At 48.3% G+C, this 16,803-nt stretch overlaps 2 protein-coding genes across 4 annotated transcripts; one reads left to right on the forward strand and one right to left on the reverse strand.

Moving 5' to 3' along the window:
• Window positions 1–185: 185 nt before the first annotated feature.
• LOC142034308 (two pore channel protein 2-like) lies at window positions 186–15,051 on the reverse strand. Of its 2 annotated transcripts, XM_075035323.1 has the most exons (19): window positions 14,925–15,051; window positions 14,647–14,729; window positions 12,521–12,635; window positions 11,748–11,876; window positions 11,373–11,489; window positions 10,157–10,275; window positions 9,875–9,976; window positions 8,773–8,899; window positions 7,535–7,736; window positions 6,706–6,850; window positions 4,821–5,006; window positions 4,313–4,377; window positions 3,865–3,952; window positions 3,505–3,574; window positions 2,719–2,938; window positions 2,389–2,479; window positions 1,953–2,066; window positions 1,480–1,598; window positions 186–723 (listed from the first exon to the last, which is right to left on the reverse strand). In XM_075035323.1, exons 1-19 carry the CDS (start codon window positions 14,943–14,945, stop codon window positions 578–580), a joined length of 2,259 nt encoding a protein of 752 aa, XP_074891424.1. In that variant the 5' UTR covers window positions 14,946–15,051; the 3' UTR covers window positions 186–577. The 2 variants fall into 2 exon arrangements, 1 of the variants encoding a protein (XP_074891424.1); XR_012651582.1 differs by lacking the exon at window positions 186–723 and having other exon boundaries at window positions 1,487–1,598; window positions 1,858–2,066.
• MTLN (mitoregulin) lies at window positions 14,973–15,668 on the forward strand. Of its 2 annotated transcripts, none has more exons than XM_075035326.1 (2): window positions 14,973–15,258; window positions 15,345–15,668. In XM_075035326.1, exon 1 carries the CDS (start codon window positions 15,062–15,064, stop codon window positions 15,236–15,238), a length of 177 nt encoding a protein of 58 aa, XP_074891427.1. In that variant the 5' UTR covers window positions 14,973–15,061; the 3' UTR covers window positions 15,239–15,258; window positions 15,345–15,668. The 2 variants fall into 2 exon arrangements, with proteins under 2 accessions (XP_074891427.1, XP_074891425.1); XM_075035324.1 differs by having other exon boundaries at window positions 14,988–15,258; window positions 15,348–15,668.
• The last annotated feature ends 1,135 nt before the right edge of the window (window positions 15,669–16,803 follow it).

Genomic DNA, 16,803 nt, shown 5'->3' on the forward strand with positions numbered 1-16,803 from the left:
AAATCCTAAATCCAGATTTAGCAGAGCTCCAGGTTGCGCAGGGCAGGTCCAGACAGCGCTGTTCTCTGCGCCTTGGCCCTCGGCTTGGCTGGGATTACTTCCCCTGCAGGCAGCAGGGAAGGGGGCAGGCCGGAGGAGCCCAGCGCCCGGAGGTGTGCCGCGGCCCCCTCCCGTCATTAACGCTGGCAGAATCGGTCATTTTTTCCAGACTGCCCAGTTTAATGCACTAAAGAGCTGTTTAGTTCCGCTTACATTGGTCCACAGAGGCATATAAAAGCACTGTAATACAAGATTCCAGTTACAAGTAGTAGGTATTTCATAACATGCTGACTATGGCACCCTTTCTGGGCTGGCACAGCCAGGTACACCAACTCTCCCTCCGCCTTCCCGCGAGAGTACTTCCAGTTTCAACATTTATATGAGACTTTACAACAGATAAAGCCATTTCAGGCATCAGCCGCCCCTTCCCCTGTGTAATCTGGCCCCCATGCTGAAGGCAGCCAGCCAGGGAATGGGTTCCAGACCCAGAACAGCTGAGAATTAGCTCCTCCTCGCCGACTGCCATGGATTTCTCCCATTATGCAGTGTTCTCCAAAGTCAGATTACTGGGTACAGCAGCGGTAGGGGACAAGTTTAAGATCTCATCAAATGAAGGGCCTTCGTCCTCAAGGGGTATCTCTGCCTCAAACATACGCTGGAGCAGAGCGTCAACCGTCCTGTACCCTGCAGGTGGCCAAAAAAAAAAAAAAAAAAAAAAGGTCACTGTAAGCATCCACTCCTATTCCTCAGCAGGAGTTAAGTAGTGGCTGCCTTAAGGCAGCTCTTACACAAAGGCTGCTCCCCATGTTTTACGCTAAACAGGCAAGAAAACAAATGCCCCAAATGACATTTCCTGGTATTTTACCCCATATACTTTTAAGCACTGTGAGCGCTTGTAAAGGGTAAGACCATTATTTTAAGCACTTCTATTACCATGTGTCCTTCAATGGATTTGTGACCCCAATCAGCTGCCATGCCAAGAAGCATGAGCTTGGGGAACTGCTAAAGGTACAGCAAGAAAGCCAGTAGAATTAAAAATAGTCATTAAGCTAGAGGAAAGGAGCGTATAGTCACCCTGTGATTGAAGGCAGGAGGAATGCAAAGTGCATATAGGAAGGAGAAAAGATAACAGACTTCTTGGCAACAGCAGAACCTCAGCCACCAAGGCAGTGTCTTTGTAGACTGGCTAGTGAAGACAAGCGTGCACAGAAGGGCCAAGGTAGAAGAGAGGAAAAGAAGTTGCTACAGAAGTAAAAAGAAACAGCAAACATCAGTGTGTCCACAGTTCTCTCAAAACCTCCACCTGAGTTTTAGCTGCTTTTATAGCCCAAAGGAAGCAGAAGTGCTTGGGAGCTTCCCCAGAGAGAGCTATGATCAGAGACAGTTCAGAGCCACAGCCTCTTAAACAAAAGACTGGGCACACTGAAGGGCTGCACTTACGTTTGGAGGCAATTTTAAACACCAGTCCTTTAGACTGTGGCTTTGTTCCACCTTCCCCCTCAAGATCATGCTCAGCACTCTCCATGTTATCAAGGAGCTGTTCCTGCTGGAGCTCATCCCTGTACAAGAAGGACCACAAGTTACCCCAGGGAGGGACACGTCCTACCCCAGGGCCCCACACGTACCCAGCAGCAATGGATTCTCTCGGTTTCCAGCATCTCTCCTGTCCTCTGGGCAACAGCCCTGGGCTGGAAGAGCTCAACGAGACAGCTGCAAGGCCAATGCGAGTAGCCTTCTGCTAAGATCTAGACCATGCTTACATGGTCATGACAGGTTAGCAAGAACTTTGTGACAAGGAAAAGGAGTCTCAGCTCACACCTCAGGACAGAGAGTGGCGTCTTCCTCCAGTCCCACAGCCCTCATCAGATGTGCCAAGCCAGCCACATCTAGCACTACCCTTTTGGGGGGCTTACTCTTGAACTCCCATTCCCAGCTCCTGGATTTTCTGTTCAATGGCTGTTTCTACTTCACTCTTCTCTAGGGAGTACTCCACAAAGAAAGCTTCCAAAATGAATGACACAAAGATACTGAAAGAGATGATGAGCAGAATTACATAGCAGCATTTCCTTACTGGCTTCCCCCGCCCCGCTTTTGGGCATCAACAACTGTCTCAGTATTCCCAGGCTCATTCCCCAGCACTCCATCCCCTCCTCCACTAGAGATGGGGAGCTCTGAGTCAGAGCAGCACTCAGTGGAGACAAGAATAGATGAAGCCAGTTCCTCTGTAATGCATGTCCTGCCTGTCTCCAAGAGTCACACTATGTGTGACCCTGAGACCATCAGCAGCGGCCTGGCAGGGGACAGAGCCCCTCTTCCCTCCAACGCAGAGGAGAGCAAACCAAAACTTACTTGACAATAATTATCACCATCACAATGTGGAAGGCAATGAAATACAGCTTTGCAGGCTGAACCGTCACGTTGGCAAATCCATTGGCAAAGAGTATCATGGGAGTTAAGGGCAAGGGTGCTAAAGGAGGAGAAAATCTTGCTGCAGAATAGCGCTAAGGGAGAAACCAGGTAATACTGCCCAGCAACGACCTTCTGAACAAAGCCCTCTGCAGGGACCATTTCTCTGTTGTCTGGCACTGTGTGCATGGGCGCGTGCAATACAAGGGGAAGAGCAGAGTCAGGGAAGAGCATGGATCACCTCTAGTCTGGACCTTCCACCACAAAGGATATCATGCCACTGATTGACTACAGTGAGTTCCATCAGGACGATGAAGGACGATGCAAAGTTGTTGAAGTTGTTCTTGCAGTATTTCCCACGGGCAAAGAGAGAGTCTTTGAGAGCTGGGTTTCCACATTCCAGGGCATGAGGAACATTCGAGCTTGCAGGGAAGAACTGGATTTTCCCATGGAATAACTCCATGCCAATAATAGCAAATACACAATACACAACCTGGGAAGAGAAACCCCATTGCCTGCTTCTCCAGTGAGCAGCAAGCTCCATGGCAAGTTTAGAGTTCCAGCAGGTTTTGTGCAGTTTTTACAGACACGGCAAGCTGCTGAGGAGCAGCACAGAGTCCAAGAGACCCAAGCCACTCAAGAGCAACTACCAGGCAGGAATAATAAGCCAAGAACTACAGCCCAAATACAGGGAAATGAAGTATTCTCAAATCATAATAGAAGCTATTCTTAGGAAACTATTTGAGAAACAGGTTTCTCATTCAGCTTCTTGCCCAAACCATAGTTTGATTCCTTACAGTGTGAAGCCCAGACTGCACAGAACATCCTCACTGCCACGTAGAGCAAGTAAGGATGTCCTGACCTGGCAGTTAGCAGGAACCCAATCCTTTTGCACACGTCTACATGTGCAATGACCAGAATCAAATGGACACTTACAGTTTCAAAGGTCTGCCATCCAGAGATTTGCATTTATCCTCTTGGAAACAGCATGAGCATGAGACTTAAGACACATTCCTGTAAAACTGGAGTGCTTTGAGCTAAGATACCAGGATTTCTTACCAGAGTCAGCCCACCAAATGTCAACATTGTCGGTACGATGTTTATCAGTGTGTTCATGATGACCCGGAACCTACAGCAAATGATTCATGACAACACTTGCTGTGGGGAGGGTCTTTTAAAGCCCATGCTTGCTTATTGTCACATCCCATCCAGCATGTGCTCCCCACATATTCTTATTTATAAGTAAGTCTCTAGGGAGGCTGCAGCAACTGGGCTCACCCCAGGCATATTGGGATGCTTTGCTGAGCAGCCATAGTCAGTCCAAACCAGCCAGGCAGAACAACTCAAGGCACTGTCTCAGCCAGCCTCTGACACAGCCTGCCCCCAAAAAGCATATCCCTATCCCATTCTCTTCATTACCTTTGAATGCTGTCAACAATCCTTATTAGCCTGAGGACCCTTAAGATGAAGACAATGTCCAGGATCTGTTGGCTGTTGTACTTCGTAGCTGAGAAAGTAAAAAAGATTTTTTTGGTTACAAAAAATAAGCAGGGAAGCATAGAGGTAAAGCATGTTCTTACATTTGTTACGATTATGTCCTTGTTAAACACTATTTGTAACAGCTATAAAAATAGCTATAAAAATAGCTATAGCTATATATATATATATATACACTTTTATATATATATATATATATACTTATATATATAAAAGTAGCTATAAAAATAAAGACTACGTTAGTTCTTAGGAACCCTATAGGAAATTCATTGTCTTGTTAAAAAGCCTCCCAAGCCCAAGGTGATGGCAAAAGATGACTCAAGACCACCAAGTTTCCCAGATGCATGCAGACTGCTTAAGCTGCACTTACTCGATTTCAGGGTGGTATTGAGTACCGTTGCAGTCAAGGCAGCAAAGATGATGAGGGTATCAAACCTAGCACGAGGGAAGGCAGTGCTGTTAGATTTGTGGTGACAGAGAATGGGCACTTAAGCTGCCACACGACATAGAAAAGTAGTGTTCCCTCTTCCTCACATCTGTGCCAGACAGCCCTGCATCATCTCAAACTCTTTGCAGGGTGGGAAGATGGAAAAGCTTTGTTTAGCAAAATGCTTTCCCCTGCCCAGCCATTATCTTCACACACTGCAGAGTGACTTTTGACTGAGACAGAGAAGGGCAGAGAATAGTAGTCTCTGTCAGAGCCAGGTTAGGCCAGGAAAGAGCACAATGTCCTCTGATGCATACAATCATTTTAATTACACCCTGGCACAGGAGTTAAGCAGCCCATCTCTCCAAGAGACTTGCAATTATGAGGAGCTGAACACAAAGATCTCATCATACTTCACACCACCTTTAACAGAAACATTCATCCCACTCACCAGTTCCAGAATTGATTTTTGCCAAAGAACGCCCTTGGTTCGTAAGTGTACACTTTCAAGAGTATCTCGATTATATACAAAGCAAGGAAGACCCACTCCGCATAAGAAATATAAGGTGTTTCCTCATCCAGAGCAATGAAGATTGCATTTATTAGAATGATCACATCGTAAGTCCAAACAAATCCCCTGCAGAAAGAAAAAAGAGAAATCAGTTTGCCAGTCCCCAAAAGGTAAAAGTTACAGTGTTATTTCAGGAGTTCTTTGCCTCCTCTCTCAAACATTGCCATTTAGGAAGCTACCTTTATCCATCAGTTCTCCCCAAACCCAAGAGTTTGGAAAAGCTACTGCAGAGTTTAGCTTTTCCCCTGAAGTCCAACACAAAGCAGAGCACAAGCCTTCAAGGTACACCACTGCCAATGCTCTCAGTGTTAAACAAACTCTTAGAGACTGACTGCAACTGAGTTTCCAACAAGTCAAGCAGTATTTCTCAAGCAGAAAGACCAGATGAGTGAAATAGAAGACTATACAGGATTGGGAGGGGTGGCTGGTACACCAGATGGGTGTGCTGGAGCCAGAGGGACCTGGACAAGCTGAGAAAGTGGGCAGAGAAGAATCTTGCTATGTTCAAAGGGAAATGAAAAGTCCTGCTCCCAGGGAGGAATAACCTCAGGCAACACTGCAGGCTGGGGGTCAACTATCTGAAAAGCAGCACTGCAGACAATCGCGGGGGACTGGAGTGTCTTGGCTGAACGCGAGCCAGCAATGCACCCTGGTGGCAAAGGCGGCCAAAAACATGCTGGGCTACATCAGAAAGTGTTGTGAAGAGGTCGAGAGAAGTGATTTTTCCCATCTCCTCAGTGTGGTGAGGCCACATTTGGTGCGCTGTGTTGACAGCTAGGCTCCCCAGTACAAAAGAGATGTGAACATACTAGAGCAAGAGCAGCAAAGGGTCACAAAAATGATTAAAGGATAGGATAGTCTGACACATTGCATGTTGAGAGAGCTAGGATTGTTCAGCCTGAAGGAGAGAAGGGTCAGGAGGAACTCGGTATGTACAAATACCTGGTGGAAAGGTGTAGAGAAGATGGAGCCAGACTCTTCTGAGTGGGATCCAGTGAAAGCACAAGACGCAAGGGGCACAAGTTGAAATACAGGATTTTCCATTTAAACAAAAAAGCTTTTTTTGGTTTTGTTTGGGTTTGGTTTTTGTTTTGGGGGATTTTTTTTGTATTTGTTTTTTTTTTTAACTGAGGGTGGTCAAACACTGGAACTGGTTGCAGAGAGGTTATGGAGTTTCCATCCTTGAAGATACTCAAAACCCAACTAGACATAACCCTGAGTACCCTACTCTAGCTGACCCTGCTTTGAATGAGGCAGTTACACTAGACCATCTCTAGATGTTCCTTCTGATCTCAGTGATTTTGCAATGCTGGGAAGACTCAGGTGTGAAAAAGAGCACTAGTAGCTTATAGTACCAACTTGCTAAGAGCTGATGAAGCAGCACAATGCAGCTTTGCAGCAGAGACTGCTGAAGCAAGATCACCTTTAAGTGAGGCATTTAGTCTGGTCCTTCAAGGCAGGCCATAACGCACTTCTTGCTTTCAGTAAAAGCTATTTACACTTGGCACCTATAGAAGATCTGAACAAGTGGGACTGGAAGAGGTATGGACTCACCAATAGCCAAGTCTACTTTCTCTGCACCACTGAAAGAAGGCTAAGAGCAGAGCTGGTCCACAGAACACTTTCAAAAGTGGAACCCCCAATGTTTGCCTAAATGCAGTTTGCACTTCCCAGCATGACACCCAGATGAGCATTTGCTTGCAACACCACTGCTCTGCTGTCCATTGAACATTAAGAGCTGCTTGTTCCACCAGTAGAGGCTTACCTGTGCCTAACCATGCTGCGCAGGAACCGACTCACTGCTGACTTGTATACACGAGGCATCCATTGACCCAGCGGATGGCTGCGTATTTTCAGGGTAATCACCTGGATGTTGAGGAGATCTGCCAGTTGTACAAAGGACTTCTTGTCTGCAGTTGGGGAGAGCACTACACATCAGTCTGCCATCATTAAAAAAGACAGTGTCTGGCAAATGCAAACCTATATGCACACAAGTTGCAGCAGTCTGGACTCAGTATCTGTTCACTGCAGCAGACAAAGCACATGCCCAAAGTGGTATCCACCACAAAACAGGCTGAACTCAGTACTCAAGCAGCTCCTCTTGCCCCATTCCTGGGGGACTGGCTCAAACCATAGGCCAACAACCAACACAAACCTTTAATGATCAGGATGGGCACGATCTAGCATGAGAAGACTGACCCATCTCTCCCGATATCCTGTCTCCAGCAGGAGCAGAGCGAGAGGCTCCAGAGGACTGTGTGGGAAGCCACATTGCTTGGAGGAATCTGATAACAAGGGAGGCTTTCCTTTTCCTGTGCTGAGAACAGGAGGTCCCATTCTCCATGGCGAGCTTGGCCTGGTGTCAAATGGCCATGAAGAGCTGCCCACAGCGTACATGACACGGGCTACAGCACAGGCAGAAAGAACAACCTTTCAGGACTTAAGCAATCTGTAGGGAAGCAGGAAGAGGGGCCTGGAGTCCCTCTGGGTCCATCACAGACCACAAGTCCCAATGCCAAAACCCTTGAAGCATGAGGCTCCTGACCCTGGGCTCCTCCCCAATCCCTTGGGCATAGCGGTGCCCCACTGCTCACCTATGAAACCCTTCTGCTCATTATCCGAGATGCACAGCAGCAGCTCTCGGTGGGAGTTGCTGATATCAGGAGCCACCAGCTTGACAAGCTGCTTCCAGCGGGCTTCTCTAACCACAAACTGTGCTCCTTCCTCTTCCTTCAGGAGGTTGAAAGCCTCTATCATCTTGCGGTGCTTCATGTAAGCAAGCTTACGGATCTCATTCTAGAGAGAGTATTGTGATTCAGGCAGCTTCAGTCACCCTTCCCCCTCCTTTTTTTAAGAAAAAAAAAAATCTTATTTTCACAGCACAGAGATGCAAGAAGAGACTCAGAGGAAAACACCTGGAGTGGTATTAGACACAAAGTACAGCACAGTCAGTGGGGGTGACGAGAAACACCATTTAACAGGGAACCAGGGGCCCTCTGCACAGCACTGTGGAAGGATCAATAGATTGCTTGCTGTTGGGACATACATTGAAAAACCGGAAGAAAAGACAAAGGATAGTGTCTAACAGGAAGGAGATGACAAAGACCACAGGATCTGCATGTTCACAGGTCACAGAAGCAAAGAGGGTGTGTCCACACACGCTTCCCATCCATAAGTGAATACTGCTGAGATCAGGGGCAGAGATCCTCTTCTGCACACAGTTACAAGCAGGCTAAAGAACCTTATACCCTTGGGACACCAGCCTCTGGGAAGACCTAGCAGGCTGCTTACTGAGAAAGAACCAATCCCCTCATGGGAGCACCCAGGAATTTCCAGCTCTCACCCTTTGATCACAAGTACCAAACTGCACCTACTCAGTTTGGGTAGAAGCAGCAAGAGTTCCAATTTACTTAGACCTCCCTTTACATTTTCTTTGCTTTAAGAGCACGCACAGCGGCAGGAAAAGTGTGCCCGTGCTCATAGCCAACTGAAAACAGTCTCCTGCATACAGACAGCATTTCTGAGCTAGGACTAAGCCTCTAACAACCATAACACAGAGACATGTGCTTCCTATCTGTTGCAACTTCTTGGGTCCACAGCACCATAGAAAATTTTTGTTAAATGCTAAAAGTAGAACTCACAGCAATCCCCATGATACGAAAGGTGGGCCTGTCTTGTTATTTGCAGAGCATCAGCAAAGGTAAGAAGCTGTATGCCCTTCTCCACACTTTCCAGAAGCAGAACCTTTCCAAGGGAAAGCCAGGTATTTCCTTACAAGGCTATATAAAACAGCAGGCAGTCACCAATCACAATTCACCCCTCCAAACATTACCTTCAGGTGTTTTTTGTAGTTGTTGTACACTACAGCCAGGAAGAGAGACATGAAGATATAAGTGTTGACAATGACAAAGGCGATGAAGAACAGGGCATACCATGAACTGAAGTCAAATGCCGGCATCCTAGAGGAGGGGACAGACATTGCTACTTGCTGGGCAGACAAACAGGGAAATAAAATAAACCACAAGAAAACAGTCTTTCAGATAGATTTCTAAGTACTGTTTTGGACAGCCAGATCAAGATTGCCAGATAATACCCAAGCTAAAAACTATGCATTAATTCAGTTAGAGAACAGTTTTCTTCCACTAGGTTTTCATCCTAGTTTATCAGGCCCTGACTGAAGGGATGCAAAGGAGAAAGCACAGAGTTTAAGCTTCTGTCAGCATGGCTAAGTGTAAGTGCAGAGTCTTGAGGCGATGTCTCAGTCATAAGCTGGTTATTGGCTTCACAGACCCTAACTGCACTCAGACCTCCTCTTCCACTTACTCTAGGAGGACTAGCGGCATTTCTCAGTCCAAATGCCCAGGGTCCCTGTAACATCGCAGTTCTATTCAGAGTTCACACAAATGAGTGTGCCATTCCTCCCTGTCCCCCTCTTTGATGGCACCTTTGCAGCACAAACCAAAATGGGAACCCAGTTAGAACAAATAAGGATGGAAAGACCAACCTTTGCATAAGTTTAAACACAGCTGTGCAAATCAAAAAAAGTCTGCATAGAAAGCCCTGCAAATATTACAAGAGAAAAAGACATCTGATTACCAGACCACAACCTTCTTTTTCAGGAAAGGGTTTTAATCAGAGAGTGTGTGTGTTTGTCCTCTGGTTTAAGCCTTTATCAGCTACTGGGTCATTTGGAAAGCAGTATTTTTAATGCATCATTTCTAAAAGTCTTCCTAGACTCTGATTCTGGTTCGGAGCCATTTATAAAACAGATGGCTGAGAATTCATGAAACCCCTGCAGGCTGGAAAAGTAAAAGCCCTGTTGCTGCTCTGAAATACCTTGTACAAAACACAGTATTGTTCTAACCAGAGATCCTGCCACTAGGAGCAGGATACCAGCATTCACAACAGAAAGACTGCAAGCTCAGCATACATACATGACATCTGGGCTGTTTGCTGTCGTCACCAGCACATAGAGGTCAAACACAATTTCTAGGTAGTTTTTAAAATACGGCAAGCCTTCTGCTGTCTGGAGATTCCTAGGAGGAAAAGGACAGTCTGAAGTTAAGCACAGAGATGACATGTTCCACCGCAGGAACTGCATGTATGAGCAGTGCTTGTATTCACTAGCAATCGTTTGGAGTTGCCAGATTCCCTTCTGCCCCAAAGTATCACACACATTCCTCCCACCCAGCTCTGAGCAAAAGCAGTATTCACACCTCTCACCAAACAGCTTCAAGGCCATGAGGGAGAACATGAGAAGGCTAAACATGAAGAGCAAGAAGACGTAGGTGATCTCTGGCAGCGTGTTGCGGATGCTGCGGAAGGCTCTCCGAATCTGCCAGGGAGAAGGAAAGAAGCCTTTAGAGGCAAGGTGGTACCCATTTTTCCCCTCACCATCCCACCTGGATCAAATGTCTACACAGGGACAGGTAAGCAGAGTGGGATACAGGTACTCTTCTGTCGCTTGGCAGGAGAGATTCTGACCCAGATGGGCCAGCTCTGTTCTGCTAAAACCTGTGCAGGAGTACCGGACCTTTCCTCCTCATTCCCTAGAAGAGATGCTGGAAGGAGAGACCCTATCTGCTAGCCAAGGGACAGAAAGTCCTGTGGCATGGCTGGGATGCTCTTGCTGCAGGGGACTGGTCAGGGACAGAAGCCCATCACTCCAGGCCACAAAACACATGCTCTGAGCCTGAGAGTTCAACTGCCCCCTCCCCCAGGCCTCCACACCACCGTAGTTTATTAATTTGTAAGTCAGGACCAGAACGGTCTTGGGCAGCAGGGCAAAGATCTTCCTGTGACAAGAGGAATCAGAGTCCAAAGCACCCATCTGGACTACAAGTTCAGTTTCTGAGAACAGCATGACACTTGTGCTTGTTTGCCTAGGAGGCTTCCAGAAATAAGTAACCTGGCCCCTGACCCAGGGAGAAACAGTCTTCTCGTCTGCAGTGCTGCTCATGTTCACGCCTCCCAAGGACAGTATCTAACTCTGCTTGCAAACAGAGGCTGCTCCTCCACACAGGATGGACTAAGCACAGCTCATGGACTGACCTTACAAGAAATATTCCTCCTCCATGCAGCCTTACACTTTGTTAAGCATGATCTTCCCTAAATCATCACAGTACCGTGTTTGGTGAGAAGCTCTAGTTCCAGGCCCAAGCATGCCCAGGGCTCTGGACAACAATAACATGGCCCATGGGTACAGGGCAAAGCCTTTTGGTACTTTGCACAGAGCCCAAGCAGCACCAGTGAGAATGCACCCTTTTCTCCATCTCAAATTCTTGCTTCAGGCCACCTCCGAGAGAAACCTTCACTCGCAGGAACCTAAGTTCTGCTATTTCTGCACTAAATCCCCTGGGTCTCAGAAAGCAGCAGACTGTCCAAACATACGACCCTGCACCAGGGGTACACCCCACCAGACCTCTTCCTTACCTGGCGACTCTCTGCAAAGTTGATCAGGAAGATGGGCCTCACAATTCTTGACCATCGAATGCTCCTCATGTTGTACATCCTGAGGACCCCATATATGGCCAGGTCGGTTAGAGATAACTGTAGAAGAAAGAAGGAAAATTCCCAGAAGCAATGTTGGAAATATGTCTAGATGGTGAAGACAATAGGGTTAGCTGATACAAGATAGATGCACACACAACAGGCTTGTGAGAACAGGCCTGAGTGTTGGTTGATTCGGCCATGGCTCTTGTAGAGCCCTTGTACCTCAGTGCTATGTTACCAGGAAAGCAAGAGGAGGAAGAAGCCACCTCCATATTGGGCAATTCAACCTTGGAGGCTCCCCTAGGCCTAACTCACTAGGATTGCAACCATGATGCAGATGTTCTTGGTATCCTTCCAGAATACGTTGCGAAGGGTGACTTTTGCAAAATGTGTCAGTCGGCCAAAGAACACCAGAAGGCACAACACTTCGATCAGAGAAGTGACCTGCAGAGAGAGAAGGGGCCCAAGTCACGACATCCAAGAGCAGCTCTAGCCCTCTTTGCACAGATGAGGATGTGCAGGCTGGGGTACAGGCTAAGTGTAAACAGGCAGAGTCAGTATAAAAGTTTTTCCAGTGGTTTTTGCTGTTGGCTATTTTACAGGCTCACATATCTGACACTGAGCAATAGTTTCAGGCTTCCTTTTGTGAAATTCCTGCCACAGGCATGTTAAAGCCAGTAAACTTGTATTTACTTAGGATTCCAGGAGCACATTCAAGGAGTGCAGAACAAATAAAGGCTACAGAAAAGTCAGTCCCAAGGGCAACACTACACTTCTGCTTTCAGACATGAAGACTGGACTTGGGTCACATAGAAGGCTGGAATTTTTCTCCGAGATGCAGAAAAGCAACATGACTTTGTCTCTAGTCACACCAGCCATTGCTGATGGCCACAATGGCTCCCATAGTCCCTGTCTAGCTCCCATGCCCTTTTTCATCCCTGTTTCAGTAGATCAAAAATATCAACAGAAATACCAGCATCAATTGTCTCTCGAGGCCTTTGACAACTAGTTTCAAGCAAAGTACCCTTGCTTGCTCTACCGAGCAACACAACACTGGCTGCGTTGCTGCTTCTACACTGAAAACTTACCAGGAAGGGAAGCGGATACACAGCAGGTTCTTCAAACACAGCAAGGGAAAGGTTGAGAAAGATGAAGAAGTAGGTGACTGTTCGCATAATCCAGTGATTATAGAGATAATAAAGTCTGTAGAAAGAAGGCAGTGGCACCATAAATAAAGGCTTCAGTGCACATACCTATGGGCTCACCAAATGCACTTTGGCAGAACAGCACATGCTGTCCCAAACAGTCATGGAGGGAGAAGGGCAACAGCAGCACAATTTTTGCCAGCCAAGGATTTGGCAATTTGTTTCCTGGCCCTTCCTTATAGTCTCATAGCTGATAGACACTATACTCCTTTTCAGGGAGCAAAAAACCCAGGAAGGTGGAACACAGGCATTCTTCAGTTCAGTTTAAGACTGCAACATACAGATTTGGTAAAGTTGCTTCCTTTTTGTAATTACCTTGTTTCTTAATTCGAGTGCAAACTTATGCTAAGCTCAAGTATCCACATGACACACAAACTAAGTCTGATCAGTTATCTAACATCCTTTCTTTGCAGGTTAAAAAGCAAAGAGATAAGAAGAGCCACTGGAGAGAAGTATGGAGTCGCACAGTAAACTTTTTTTTTTGTGCAGTTTTTTTGTGTTTGTTTTTTTGGGTTTGGTTTTTTTTTTTAAATACACAACTCAAGCAGTATTCTATCCCCTATGGCAGCAAAACCTCCAGTGAATGCTGGCAATAACCATGAACACATCCAGCTCTAAGCCTCTCACAGGAGGTTTCACACAATGGCATGCAGCAGTGGCTCCTCTGGGGAGATGCAGAGTAGATCTATAGAGCCCATAGTTTCTCTGCCAATAAAAAAAGCTGCCAACATTGCCAAACAGTTATCTCATCTGCCCAATAACCACCTGCATAAAGGCTACAGGGCAGATAATTATACAGATTACATGATATTATGCCCTTAATAACATCACCAAGACACAGCCATGTAAAACCTGATCATTTATTTCTACTATTTATACTAAGCATACTTGGGCAGGATAAACTATATGCATGCAGTCTGTTTTTCCAAAGCCAACAGACATTACAGCTACACAACGGCATACATCTGCTCAAATCCTTTGTAACAAACATACTTAACCATACTTGTGCCTCCAAGACACCCAAAAAACTTTATTAGCTAAGACATGAGAATTAAATAAAAGGGAAGGGTTTTGGAGGGAAGGATATAGGAGTCATTAGTGCTCACACACTGCTTTGCTGGCAGCCTGTTTATCACCTTTCCTGCTACACTAGCCATTTCTCTTAGGTTTCACCCATGGAAACAGTTTGCCTAAAGCAGTCCAAGCCTGAAGGAAAAGTCATCTCTCTGACTGAAGCTGCTCAGCCTCTTACCAGCAACTAAAAGAGAAGAGAGTCAGCACTGCAGGCAAAACATTCTTGACTTGGGGAATTTCACTTAACTTATTGCCAATTAACATAAGCTTTTAATGACTCCTGCCCCTAGCAGCCACCACCCTTTCTGAAGTACACCTAAGCAGAGGTGCCACAGGCTCCTTTGATTAGCTGAAGTTTTGGTGTGCAGTGGATTGGTGCCACCTGTGACCAACCCAACCAGTAACAACCGTGACCACCAGGCACAGGGCTGTTCTACTACACAGGCCAACCATGCAGCCCCCTGTCACCGAAACCCTGCTGCTTACACCCAGCACGGCCACACTCCACACTCCAGCACCCATTCCACACAGGTGAGGGCTGATAACACTTCCCAAATTTTTCATCCCCGCAGAGTGCTTGCAGCTTCAGTCTTGAAACATTTTATTTTTTATTTTTTTTTTACACTCTGGGAAAAAAACAAGTTTTTGTTTCCTTTTCCATCCTCAACATACAGATGCACTGAGCCCCATTTGACATACAGATTTCAGCTTAAATCCAGTTCTTTGCATCCCACCCACCCAACCTTCTCAGCATTCAGCTGGTGAACCCAAGGCCCCCAGCCTTTTTTGGCTCTTGCTCTTTGGACACAATTGTGGTTAGCTCTCCCTATCCCAGCTTAAGCGCCCCACAGCACCGCACACCGCCTGTGAGACTAGTGCAGAGCCCCGCAGAAGTGCGATGGCGTGGGTGTTTGCGGGGACGTGGACCTCCTTACCTGACAGCCTCCGGAGAGGTCCTAAAAGGAATATTTCTGTTGTACTGCGCATCGGAGACGAAGGCTGCTGCCAGCAGGAGATCCTGGGGAAAGGGAGAAAACACAGACAGCTGGTCAGTGGGTGTGGGAGCAGACATTCACTCACAGGAGCTCCCTCTCACCCCGAGAAGCGGTACAAGGGATGCCGCAGCTTCGCACACCCGCCTCCCTCGATCTGCTAGCGAGGACCCATCACCGTCCCAGCCCGGGGACGGGACCCCCCGGACGGCTCTCGCTACCTGCGAAGCCCCCTCCGCCATGGCGCGGACAGACAGACAGACGCTGCGCCTCCCCGGTCCCGCCGCCTTTAACGGGGCCCGCCCCCGCTCCGGCGGAAGCGGGAGGCGGTGCCGAAGCTGGAGCCGGTTAACGGGGAATGGGGTTGGAGGTGCTGCGGCCGCGGGCCGTGCGCTGGGCGCTGCTGGCCGCCTTCGCGGCCGGGGTGCTGGTGGGCTGGCAGGCGGGCCGTGCCCGCCGCCGGTTCCTCCGCTGGCGCCAGCGCCGCCTGCAGCGCCGTCTCGCTGCCGCCCAGGAGCAGCTGGAGGCGGCTTGAGGCGAGGAGAGAGGTCCTCGGTGCGTCCCCGGAGCCCCTCCGCCTCCTTCCCTGCCCTCGCAGAGGGTTTGGGAGGTCAACACGACCCTCCGGTTGTCTCCTCCAGCAGCCTTGGCCTCGGTGGACGTTGGGTGAGCAGAAACGGATTCGCCCCCTGCGCTGCTGTGGGAGCCGGTTTGGAAAAGGGCTGGTGAAAAACGGCGTCCGTGGAATACCAGGGCCTCTCCTCTGTCCTTCAGAAGATGAGATTCCCAAACTGCGTCAGGCTAACCTAACAAAACACTGGGGATACAGGAACGACGACACCAGATGTATTTCCGTATTTCAAAGGGTTGTCTATGTTTGTCTTGCTTTCAGTCCGCTGCTGAGGTATGCTGCTCTGCCCTTGCCGAGAAGCACTGCTGATACATTAAACTAGCAAAAATCACGACGCGATGTTCCTAGATGTGTTTATTTCTCTGTGAAGGTGAAAACGTACCTTACAGGTGCTTGTAATGAGTGACGAATCTCATTATGAAAGTACGCACGTGAAAAAAACCTGTGGGGACAACTAAGTGGGGAAATAGCTGCATGCTTTGGGAGGGTGAATGAGCAAATTAAATGAAGGATGCTTGTGCTTCGGACTCTGAATTTCTTCCCGCGCTGTGGACAAGGAATTGTGGAGATGGCTGTAGCGGATTCCTTCTTTCCCTCCCATGGCTAGCAAATTCCAGAAAAGTATTTCCTCGAGACTGAGAGAAGGGGGTGCTCCTGCTTTGCGCCAGAGGATTTACTGCACGCTGTGCAGGCTGCTGGCTTTTCAGCTATATTACTGAACTGTGAAAAGTTATAAAAGTTTTTTGGGGAAAAAACCCCCGCTGCCCAGCCCCCCTTATGATCGTGAAATGCTGATTTCTAGCCAAATAAGTAGTCCTGTGGCTTTTTGGTAGAACCAGGTTTCAGACTTTGGAAGTTCCTTCAATGCAAAGGCTGGGGCATGCAATATCGAGTGCCCGTGTTCAGCAGAGCTGCTGTTCACTGGAGTGGGTGGTCCGAGCCACGTCTGCTCCATCCCAGTTGTGCTTACTTTACCAGTAAAGCATGGATACCTTTTCATGGTGCGCCTTTTGGTGTTCTTAACCTCGAGACCGGCAGACCATTAGAAATGGGGGCTTCCGTACAGCTCCCAGTGCCACGTCGTGGCCTTGCCTAGGTGGGAGTGCCATTTTGTGGAGGCGGGGGGGGGGGGGTAGCGATTCCCACTGAGCGTGAAGCGTGCGCTGGTGCACGTTTTCCAGCACAAGCTAGAAGTGGATGTACCGCAGGCTTTCGGGTTGCCCTGGGGAGGGCAGGCACAGGATTTACCCGCCTGCTGCGTGGCTGCAGGCCTGGCCGGCAGTGAGTCCCTGCCTGGTGGGCCAGGGTTGGGTGAGGCCCTTCTGGCTCCGTCCCGCCGCCCAAAGCGAGGTCCGGCGGGGGTCCCCGAGGGCGGGGGAAGCCCCCAGCGCGGCCGGGCCCTGCCCAGCCCCCGCCTGTCCCTCAGGCGGGCGCCCCGCGGCTCCTACAACTCCCGGCGTACAGCGCGG

Source organism: Buteo buteo, chromosome 9 (genome assembly GCF_964188355.1).
Source record: "Buteo buteo chromosome 9, bButBut1.hap1.1, whole genome shotgun sequence".
Taxonomy (NCBI): domain Eukaryota; kingdom Metazoa; phylum Chordata; class Aves; order Accipitriformes; family Accipitridae; genus Buteo; species Buteo buteo.

What these genes read in the sequence shown, in the direction of transcription:
- LOC142034308 (XM_075035323.1), bottom strand. Translation starts at nt 14,945, where the DNA reads ATGGCGGAGGGGGCTTCGCAG. An exon ending in ACTTTGCAGAGAGTCGCCAG is followed by an intron (nt 10,276 to 11,372) that starts GTAAGGAAGAGG and finishes TCTCCCTGGCAG; the next exon opens with ATTCGGAGAGCCTTCCGCAG. An exon ending in ACTACAAAAAACACCTGAAG is followed by an intron (nt 7,737 to 8,772) that starts GTAATGTTTGGA and finishes TACTCTCTCTAG; the next exon opens with AATGAGATCCGTAAGCTTGC.
- MTLN (XM_075035326.1), top strand. Translation starts at nt 15,062, where the DNA reads ATGGGGTTGGAGGTGCTGCGGCCGCGGGCCGTGCGCTGGGCGCTGCTG.